At 52.5% G+C, this 10723-nt stretch overlaps 1 protein-coding gene across 1 annotated transcript; it reads left to right on the top strand.

Moving 5' to 3' along the window:
- The first annotated feature begins 710 nt into the window (after positions 1–710).
- Positions 711–9051, top strand: LOC147086762 (protein FAM50A-like). Its single transcript, XM_085978930.1, has 3 exons — positions 711–944; positions 7132–7216; positions 8931–9051. Exons 1-3 carry the CDS (start codon positions 834–836, stop codon positions 9032–9034), a joined length of 300 nt encoding a protein of 99 aa, XP_085835056.1. The 5' UTR covers positions 711–833; the 3' UTR covers positions 9035–9051.
- Positions 9052–10723: the final 1672 nt, after the last annotated feature.

Raw genomic sequence — 10723 nt, 5'->3', positions numbered from 1 at the left:
CAGCGGTAAAAGTTAGAGAGGATCAGGGGTGACAGGTTACATCCCTTCAGCCTCCTTAGGAAATATAGGCGCTGCTGGGCCTTCTTCACCAGAGAGGAGGTGTTGAGGGACCAGGAGAGGTCTTCCGTGATGTGGACTCCGAGGAACTTAAAGCTGTCCACCCTTTCCACCACAGCCCCATTGATGTGGATGGGGGTGTGACTACCACCTTTAGACTTCCTGAAGTCCACAATGATTTCTTTGGTTTTCTTGATGTTAAGGGCCAGGTTGTTATCGGCGCACCACTTCACGAGATGCTGGACCTCTTCCCTGTAGGCTGACTCATCGTTGTTGGTGATCTGGCCTACTACCGTGGTATCATCCGCAAACTTGATATGGTACGCCGTGGGATCTTTTACGTCCCAGCCCGAGAGCGAGGATTTAACAGTTCATCTGAAATGGGGCACCTGCGGCAGTGCAGCACTCCCTCAGTGCTGCCCCTGGGGTGTGAGTGGGGTGGCTCGCCACTAGGGGGAGGCCGTCCAATGCCCAACACCTCCCCCTGGGCGGTTAGTGCGCCTGCGCCGTACGGCAGCCTCTCCTCCGCGCAGGTGCGCATGCCCAGTGCCGTACGGGCCCTCCCTTCTCCACGCAGCTGCGCATACCCGGTGCCGTACGGCTCCGCGCAGGCGCGCAGGCCCCCCGTGCCGTACGCCACCTCCCCTAGTCGCCCACGGCGCCTGCGCAGTGCCGTACACAGAGGGAGGCGGTCACTCGCCTGTCGATCGCTTCCAGTCGCTTTTGGTCTTTCCTTTTTCAAAAGAAAAAAATTACCGTTTCGGGTCGCGGGAGCCATGGCGCAGTACAAAGGAGCGGCCAGCGAGGCCGGCCGGGCCATGCAGCTGATGAAGAAGCGAGAGAAGCAGCGGGAGCAGCTGCAGCAACTCAAACAGAAGATCGCCGAGGTTAAGATGGCGGCTCTTAAAGGGGCCGCGCACCCTCTTAAAGGGACGGCAACATCTTCTTAAAGGGACCGCGCCTTTGGGAGGGAAAGGGGCGGGAAATCAACACCACAAAAAAAATCATTGGGTTGGAGGATTAGGAGGGGAATTTTTTTGTGGGGGGGGGTACAGGCTGGGGCTATTGAACTACGGGGGGCTGCGCGCGTGAGAAATCGGAGCAGGAGTTGGCCGTTCGGCCCCCAACGCGAGCCTGCTGCACCGTTCAATAAGATCACGGCCGATCTTCTTGCCTCAACCCCACTTTCCCGCCCCGTCCCGTCCCGCAAATGGAATGTTGGCCCTTATTGCGGGGGGGACGGAGTATAAAAGCGGGGCGAGTCTTGCTGCAACTGTACAGGGCGCTGGCGAGACCACACCTGGAGTGCTGCGTGCAGTTTCGGTCTCCTTATTTTAAGGAGGGTTATAATTGCATTGGAGGCAGTTCAGTGAAGGTTCACTAGGTTGATTTTTTGGGATGAAGAGGTTGTCTAATGAGGAAAGGTTGAGCAGGTTGGGCCTGTACTCATTGGAGTTTAGAAGAATGGGAGGTGGTCTTATTGAAACATAAGATTCTGAGGGGGCTTGACAAGGTAGATGCCGAGAGGATGTTTCCCCTCGTGGGGTCATAGAAACATAGAAGATAGGAGCAGGAGTAGGCCATTCGGCCCCTCGAGCCTGTTCCACCATTTAATGCGATCATGGCTGATCATCCAAATTCAGTACCCTGTCCCTGCTTTCTCCCCATATCCCTTGACCCCTTTAGCCTGAAGAAATATATCCAACTCCTTCTTGAATATATTTAATGTATTGGCCTCTACTGCCTTCTGTGGTAGAGAATTCCACAGGTTCACCACTCTCTGGGTGAAGAAATTCCTCCTCATCTCTGTCCTAAATGGCTTACCCCTTATCCTTAGACTGTGACCCCTGGTTCTGGACTCCCCCGACCATCGGGAACATCCTTCCTGTATCTAGAACTAGGGGGGCATAGTTTCAGAATAAGGAGTCGCCCATTTAAGATGGCGATGAGGAGGAATTTCTTCCCTGAGGGTCGTGAATCTTTAGAATTCTCTACCCCAGAGAGCTGTGGAGGTGGAGTCATTGAATATAATCAAGGCGGAGATAGACAGATCTTTGAAAAACAGGGGAGTCGAGGGTTATGGGGAGCGGGCAGGACAGTGGAGTTGAGGCCTAGATCAGATCAGCCATGATCTTATTGAATGGCGGAGCAGGCTCGAGGGGCCGAATGGCCGACTCCTGCTCCTATTTCTTCTGTTCTCATTGTGTTCTTAAATATGGCCTTGCTACAGCTACCCGCATCCTGCGAACAAATATATAACAGAAAATTAAACAACCCCCCCCCCCCTGCCTTTGACCACAGAGGTGCGAATAACACTTGCTGCATCCCCATTAGAAATTTCTGTACAGCCCCCTCTCAAATACTGGTGGCAACCTCAGAGAATGGCAGAGAAGAGAGGCCCTGTGTGTGTGTGTGTGTAAGCTTGCAAGCATGAAATTCTTGCCAGTATATAGTCGTAAATCTCAGCTGTGGGCCGGTGCTCTCATAGAAACATAGAAGATAGGAGCAGGAGTAGGCCATTCGGCCCCTCGAGCCTGCTCCGCCATTCAATGCGATCATGGCTGATCATCCAAATTCAGTACCCTGTCCCTGCCTTCTCCCCATATCCCTTGATCCCTTTAGCCTTAAGAAATATATCCAACTCCTTCTTGAATATATTTAATGAATTGGCCTCAACTGCCTTCTGTGGTAGAGAATTCCACAGGTTCACCGCTCTCTGGGTGAAGAAATTCCTCCTCATCTCAGTCCTAAATGGCTTACCCCTTATCCTTAGACTGTGACCCCTGGTTCTGGACTCCCTGGCCATTGGGAACATCCTTCCTGCATCTAGTCTGTCTAGTCCTGTTAGAATTTTATAAGTTTCAATGAGATCCCCTCTCATTCTTCTAAACTCCAGCGAGTATACGCCCAATCGACCCAATCTCTCTTCATACATCATTCCTGCCATCCCAGGTATCAGTCTGGTGAATCTTCGCTGCACTCCCTCCATGGCAAGAACGTCCTTCCTCAGGTAAGGCGACCAAAACTGCACACAATACTCAAGGTGTGGTCTCACCAAGGCCCTGTACAACTGCAGCAAGACATCCTTGCTCCTGTATTCAAACCCTCTCGCTACGAAGGCCAACATACCATTTGCCTTCTTAACCACCTGCTGCACCTGCATGCTTACCTTCAGCGACTGGTGCACAAGGACACCCAGGTCTCGTTGCACTTCCCCTTCTCCCAATCTATTGCCGTTCAGATAATAATCTGCCTTCCTGTTTTTGCCACCAAAGTGGATAACCTCACATTTATCCACATTAAACTGCATCTGCCATGCATCTGCCCAGTCGCCCAACCTGTCCAAATCATACTGGAGTTTCTCGGCATCCTCCTCACAGCACACACGCCCACCCAGCTTTGTGTCGTCTGCAAACTTGGAGATATTGGCCTAGAAATTCGGTGGGCTGCGCCACCAGTTAGCGCCTAAAGAGGGCACTCAGTGGCTTTAGCGCCACTGGCCGCGCCTCCCGCGATATTTAGCTGGGGCGCTAATGGCGGCGTTAGCCTGTTGCACTGCGCCACCACCGATGACGCTATCGGTGTACGCAGCGCCCCGCTACCGCCCCGATCACGATATTTGGTAGCGGCCGCCTCTGTAGCGACGCTCGCTAATCGCGCCCGGCTCACGGGGCCTACCTGTGGCGGCAGTGGCGCAAATTAAGGTGGAGGCGCGGGGCGGCCATTTTTCCCGGTGGCCGGCTGCCAGCACCTTTGTCCCCGGCCTCCTGATCCCCCCCCCGGGCAGTGCCGGCTGTGTCCCGAGGGCCCGGCACTTCTCCTCAGTTCCGGGCTCTTTTGCCGGTACTCGCGATCGCTCATCGCGCTGGTGCAGGCCCCTCCCCCTTAAGAATGGGAGGAAGGCCTGCAGTACCGCAGCGCGCCGTGCCGCGGCTTGTGGCGCTGCGATATTCAGTTTCAGCGCCCTAAGAGGGACGCGGGGCGCCTCGAGCAGCGCCCCGAGTCCCTCTTGGGGCGTTCAAGATGAATTTCCGGCGGGCACAACTGTTCCGATCGCAGCGGTAAATCCAGCGCCCAGGCGAGCTTGGCGCCCCGCTTGGGCCTCCACCGAATTTCTAGGCCGTTACATCTAGTTCCCTCGTCTTGATCATTAATATATATTGTGAATAGCTCTCCCCCGTGCAGTGGACAGTTGGGCAATAGCAGAATACTGCGGATGCTGGAAATCTGAAATAACAATAGAAGAGGAGGATGCCGAGAAACTCCAGTACGATTTGGACAGGTTGGGTGATTGGGCAGATGCATGGCAGATGCAGTTTAATGTGGATAAATGTGAGGTTATCCACTTTGGTGGCAAAAACAGGAAGGCAGATTATTATCTGAACGGCAATAGATTGGGAGAAGGAGAAGTGCAACGAGACCTGGGTGTCCTTGTGCACCAGTCGCTGAAGGTAAGCATGCAGGTGCAGCAGGCGGTTAAGAAGGCAAATGGTATGTTGGCCTTCGTAGCGAGAGGGTTCGAGTACAAGAACAAGGATGTCTTGCTGCAGTTGTACAGGGCCTTGGTGAGACCGCACCTTGAGTTATTGTGTGCAGTTTTGGTCGCCTTATCTGAGGAAGGATGTTCTTGCCATGGAGGGAGTGCAGCGAAGATTCACCAGGCTGATACCTGGGATGGCAGGAATGACGTATGAGGAGAGATTGGGTCGATTGGGCTTATACTCGCTGGAGTTTAGAAGAATGAGAGGGGATCTCATTGAAACGTATAAAATTCTGACAGGACTAGACAGACTAGATGCAGGAAGGATGTTCCCGATGGCGGGGGAGTCCAGAACCAGGGGTCACAGTCTAAGGATAAGAGGTCAGCCATTTAGGACTGAGATGAGGAGGAATTTCTTCACCCAGAGAGTGGTGAACCTGTGGAATTCTCTGTCACAGAAGACAGTTGAGGCCAATTCATTAAATATATTCAGGAAGGAGTTAGATATATTTCTTAAGGCTAAGGGGATCAAGGGATATGGGGAGAAAGCAGGGACAGGGTACTGAATTTGGATGATCAGCCATGATCGCATTGAATGGCGGAGCAGGCTCGAGGGGCCGAATGGCCGACTCCTGCTCCTATCTTCTATGTTTCTATGTGAGGGAGGGAATAAGTCGGCCAGGGATTCCACTCCTGATTGCTATGCACTGAAAGCGTGGATGCCGGCATGAGGGTAAAGGTGTTCTTGGCCTCATGTGGCCCTTTATAAATCTATGGTTAGGCCTCAGCGGGAGTATTGTGTCCAATTCTGGGCACCGCATTTTAGGAAGGATGCCGAGGCCTTGGAGAGGGTGCAGAGGAGATTGACTGGAATGGTTCCACGGAGGGGGGACTTCAGTGATGTGGAGAGACTGGAGAAGCTGGGGTTGTTCTCCTTAGAGCAGAGAAGGTTAAGGGGAGATTGACCAGAATGGTACCAGGGATGAGGGACTTCAGTGATGTGGAGAGACTGGAGAAGCTGGGGTTGTTCTCCTTGGAGCAGAGAAGGTTAAGGGGAGATTGACCAGAATGGTACCAGGGATGAGGGACTTCAGTGATGTGGAGAGACTGGAGAAGCTGGGGTTGTTCTCCTTAGAGCAGAGAAGGTTAAGGGGAGATTGACCAGAATGGTACCAGGGATGAGGGACTTCGGTGATGTGGAGAGACTGGAGAAGCTGGGATTGTTCTCCTTAGAGCAGAGAAGGTTAAGGGGAGATTGACCAGAATGGTACCAGGGATGAGGGACTTCAGTGATGTGGAGAGACTGGAGAAGCTGGGGTTGTTCTCCTTAGAGCAGAGAAGGTTAAGGGGAGATTGACCAGAATGGTACCAGGGATGAGGGACTTCAGTGATGTGGAGAGACTGGAGAAGCTGGGATTGTTCTCCTTGGAGCAGAGAAGGTTAAGGGGAGATTGACCAGAATGGTACCAGGGATGAGGGACTTCAGTGATGTGGAGAGACTGGAGAAGCTGGGGTTGTTCTCCTTAGAGCAGAGAAGGTTAAGGGGAGATTGACCAGAATGGTACCAGGGATGAGGGACTTCAGTGACGTGGAGAGACTGGAGAAGCTGGGGTTGTTCTCCTTAGAGCAGAGAAGGTTAAGGGGAGATTGACCAGAATGGTACCAGGGATGAGGGACTTCAGTGATGTGGAGAGACTGGAGAAGCTGGGATTGTTCTCCTTGGAGCAGAGAAGGTTAAGGGGAGATTGACCAGAATGGTACCAGGGATGAGGGACTTCAGTGATGTGGAGAGACTGGAGAAGCTGGGGTTGTTCTCCTTAGAGCAGAGAAGGTTAAGGGGAGATTGACCAGAATGGTACCAGGGATGAGGGACTTCAGTTACATGGAGAGACTGGAGAAGCTGGGGTTGTTCTCCTTAGAGCAGAGAAGGTTAAGGGGAGATTGACCAGAATGGTACCAGGGATGAGGGACTTCAGTGATGTGGAGAGACTGGAGAAGCTGGGATTGTTCTCCTTGGAGCAGAGAAGGTTAAGGGGAGATTGACCAGAATGGTACCAGGGATGAGGGACTTCAGTGATGTGGAGAGACTGGAGAAGCTGGGGTTGTTCTCCTTAGAGCAGAGAAGGTTAAGGGGAGATTTAATAGAGGTGTTCAAAATGATGATGGGTTTGATAGAGTAAATAAGGAGAAACTGTTTCCAGTGGCAGGAGGGTCGGTGACCAGAGGACACAGATTGAAGATAATCGGTAAAAGAACCAGAGGGGAGAGGAGGAGAATGTTTTTTACGCAGCGAGTTGTTGTGATCTGGAATGCGCTGCCTGAAAGGGCGGTGGGAGCAGATTCAATAGTAACTTTCAAAAGGGGGAATTGGAGAAATACTTGAAGGGGAAAAATGTGCCGGGCTGTGGGGAAAGAGCAGGGGGGAGTGGGACTGATTGGAGAGCTCGTTCAAAGAGCCGGCACAGGCACGATGGGCCGAATGGCCTCCTGTGCGGTGTGATTCTATGCAGACCCGCTGTCCGCTCCCATCCGGAGAGGAGGGGAGAAGATGAAGGAATGTTTCCTGATTGTCTTTTGGTTTTTCCCTGTTGCAGGAGAATTTGGTGAAGTCAAACATCGACAAGAAGTTCTCGGCTCACTACGATGCAGTGGAGGCGGAGCTCAAGTCCAGCACCGTGGGTAAGGCGCGGAGTGCACCCCAGTGTCCTGAATGTGTCGTCCACGGCCAGAATCCCGCACCGTCCCCGCTCCCTCTACACTGTCCCCATCAAACACTCCCAGGGCAGGTACAGCACGGGTTAGATACAGAGTAAAGCTCCCTCTACACTGTCCCCATCAAACACTCCCAGGGCAGGTACAGCACGGGTTAGATACAGAGTAAAGCTCCCTCTACACTGTCCCCATCAAACACTCCCAGGGCAGGTACAGCACGGGGTTAGATACAGAGTAAAGCTCCCTCTACACTGTCCCCATCAAACACCCCCAGGGCAGGTACAGCACGGGGTTAGATACAGAGTAAAGCTCCCTCTACACTGTCCCATCAAACACTCCCAGGGCAGGTACAGCACGGGTTAGATACAGATTAAAGCTCCCTCTGCACTGTCCCCATCAAACACTCCCAGGGCAGGTACAGCACGGGTTAGATACAGAGTAAAGCTCCCTCTGCACTGTCCCATCAAACACTCCCAGGGCAGGTACAGCACGGGTTAGGTACAGAGTAAAGCTCCCTCTACACTGTCCCATCAAACACTCCCAGGGCAGATACAGCACGGGTTAGATGCAGAGTAAAGCTTCCTTTACACTGTCCCATCAAACACTCCCAGGGCAGGTACAGCACGGGTTAGATGCAGAGTAAAGCTCCCTCTACACTGTCCCCATCAAACTCTCCCAGGGCAGGTACAGCACGGGTTAGATACAGAGTAAAGCTCCCTCTACACTGTCCCCATCAAACACTCCCAGGGCAGGTACAGCACGGGTTAGATACAGAGTAAAGCTCCCTCTACACTGTCCCATAAACACTCCCAGGGCAGGTACAGCACGGGTTAGATGCAGAGTAAAGCTTCCTCTACACTGTCCCCATCAAACACTCCCAGGGCAGGTACGGCACGGGGTTAGATACAGAGTAAAGCTCCCTCTACACTGTCCCCATCAAACACTCCCAGGGCAGGTACGGCACGGGGTTAGATACAGAGTAAAGCTCCCTCTACACTGTCCCCATCAAACACTCCCAGGGCAGGTACAGCACGGGTTAGATACAGAGTAAAGCTCCCTCTACACTGTCCCATCAAACACTCCCAGGGCAGGTACAGCACGGGTTAAATACAGAGTAAAGCTCCCTCTACACTGTCCCCATCAAACACTCCCAGGGCAGGTACAGCACGGGTTAGGTAGAGACATTAGGACCAGGAGGAGGCCATTCAGCCCCCTCGAACCTGTTACATTAGGAACAGGAGGAGGCCATTCAGCCGCTCGAGCCTTTTACATTAGGAACAGGAGGAGGCCTTCAGCCTGTTCTGCCATTCAATGAGATCAGGGCTGAGCTGTGACCTCACTCCATCTCCTCGCCTTTGGCCCGTATCCCTTAATACCTTTGGTTAACAAAAATCTATCAATCTCAGATTTAAAATTAACAATTAACCCCCAGCATCAGTTGCCGTTTGCGGAAGAGAGTTCCAAACTTCTACCGCCCTTTGTGTGTAGAAGTGTTTCCTAATTTCTCTCCTGTAAGGCCTGGCTCTGACTTTTAGGCAATGGCCCCCTAGTCCTGGACTCCCCAAACACCGGCAGACAGGTCCTGCCGCTCTGCACTGCGCTGTCCCCGTCTGCTGCTCCCTGTTTGTCACCGCGTCTCTGTCGGGATCCGTGGCCTCTCTCAATTCTTTGCGTCTTGCAGGTCTGGTCACCCTCAACGACATGAAGGCCAAACAGGAAGCCCTTGTGAAGGAGCGGGAGAAGCAACTGGCAAAACGCGAGCAGTCAAAGGAGCTGCTACTGTGAGTACTTTCCCTGAACCTTTATAGAAACACAGAAAAATAGGAGCAGGAGTCGGCCATTCGGCCCTTCGAGCCTGCTCCGCCAATCAATGAGATCATGACTGATCCTCTATCTCAATACCATATTCCCGCTCTCTCCCCATACCCCTTGAGGCCTTTTGTGTCTAGAAATCTATCTATCTCCTTCTTAAATAGATTCAGTGACTTGGGCAGCACGGTGGCATAGTGGTTAGCACTGTTGCCTCACGGCGCCAGGGACCTGGGTTCGAATCCGGCCTCGGGCGACTGTCTGTGTGGAGTTTGCACATTCTCCCCGTGTTTGCGTGGGTTTCCTCCGGGTGCTCCGGTTTCCTCCCACAGTCCAAAGATGTGCGGGTTAGGATGATTGGCTATGATAAATTGACCCTTAGTGTTAGGGGGATCGGGTGGGATATGTGTCGGTGCAGGCTTGATGGGCCGAAATGGCCTCTATCTGCACTGTGGGGTTTCTGTGATTCTGTGACTTGGCAGCCTTCTGTGGTAGAGAATTCCACAGGTTCACCACCCTCTGAGTGAAGAAATTTCTCCTCATCTCAGCCCTAAATGTCCTACCCCGTATCCTGAGACTGTGACCCCTCGTTCTAGACACCCCCCCCAGCCAGGGGAAACATCCTCCCTGCATCCAGTCTGTCTAGTCCGGTCAGAATTTTATACGTTTCAATGAGATCTCCCTCTCATTCTTCTAAACTCTAGTGAATACAGGCCCGGTTTGTGACCGCTTTGCGGAACACCTCCGTTCAGTCCGTAAGGGTGACCCCGAGCTTCCGGTCGCCTGTCATTTTAATTCACCGCTCCATTCCCACTCGGACCTCACTGTCCTTGGCCTCTTGTATTGTTCCACGGAAGCTCAACGTAAATCACAGAAACCCCACAGTGCAGATAGAGGCCATTTCGGCCCATCGATCCTGCACCGACACATATCCCACCCGATCCCCGTAACCCCTACACCAACACATATCCCACCCTATCCCCGTAACCCCTAACACTAAGGGTCAATTTATCATAGCCAATCAACCTAACCCGCACATCTTTGGACTGTGGGAGGAAACCGGAGCACCCGGAGGAAACCCACGCAAACACGGGGAGAATGTGCAAACTCCACACAGACAGTCACCCGAGGCCGGATTCGAACCCGGGCCTCTGGCGCTGTGAGGCAACAGTGCTAACCACTATGCCACCGTAAACTCGAGGAACAGCACCTCATCTTCCGATTAGGCACTCTGCAGCCTTCCGAACTCAATATCGAGTTCAACAATTTCAGATCATAACCTCGGCCCCTATTACATTTTTACTTGTAATTTTTCCACTCCTTTCCCCCCCCCCCCCCCTTTCCTTTTGTTTCTCTCTCACACCTGGCAGCTATCTCTTGCCCTGCCAGTACACTTCACACCTAATCTCAGCCTATTACCATCTCGTCTGGCTTCGAATACCTTTTATTGTCTCTTTTACTCCTTTTGTTTCTTTTACTTCTTTTGTCCGATCGCAGCCCTGCCTTCGATCTATTTTCTTTTCTTTCCAGTTTGGAAGAAGGGTTCGACCCGAAACGTCAACTGAAATTTCTCTCCATTTTAGACTGGGTATTGTGCAATGAGAAGGGACTTATCAGCAATCTTCTTGTACGAGGCCCCTTGGGTCAGAGCGATCATAATATGAT

The sequence above is a fragment of the Somniosus microcephalus genome, unplaced genomic scaffold (genome assembly GCF_052327205.1).
Source record: "Somniosus microcephalus isolate GS21.2 unplaced genomic scaffold, FLI_Smic_1.0 unresolved_chr7, whole genome shotgun sequence".
Classification (NCBI taxonomy): domain Eukaryota; kingdom Metazoa; phylum Chordata; class Chondrichthyes; order Squaliformes; family Somniosidae; genus Somniosus; species Somniosus microcephalus.
This window is presented reverse-complemented; position numbering and strand designations above follow the sequence as displayed.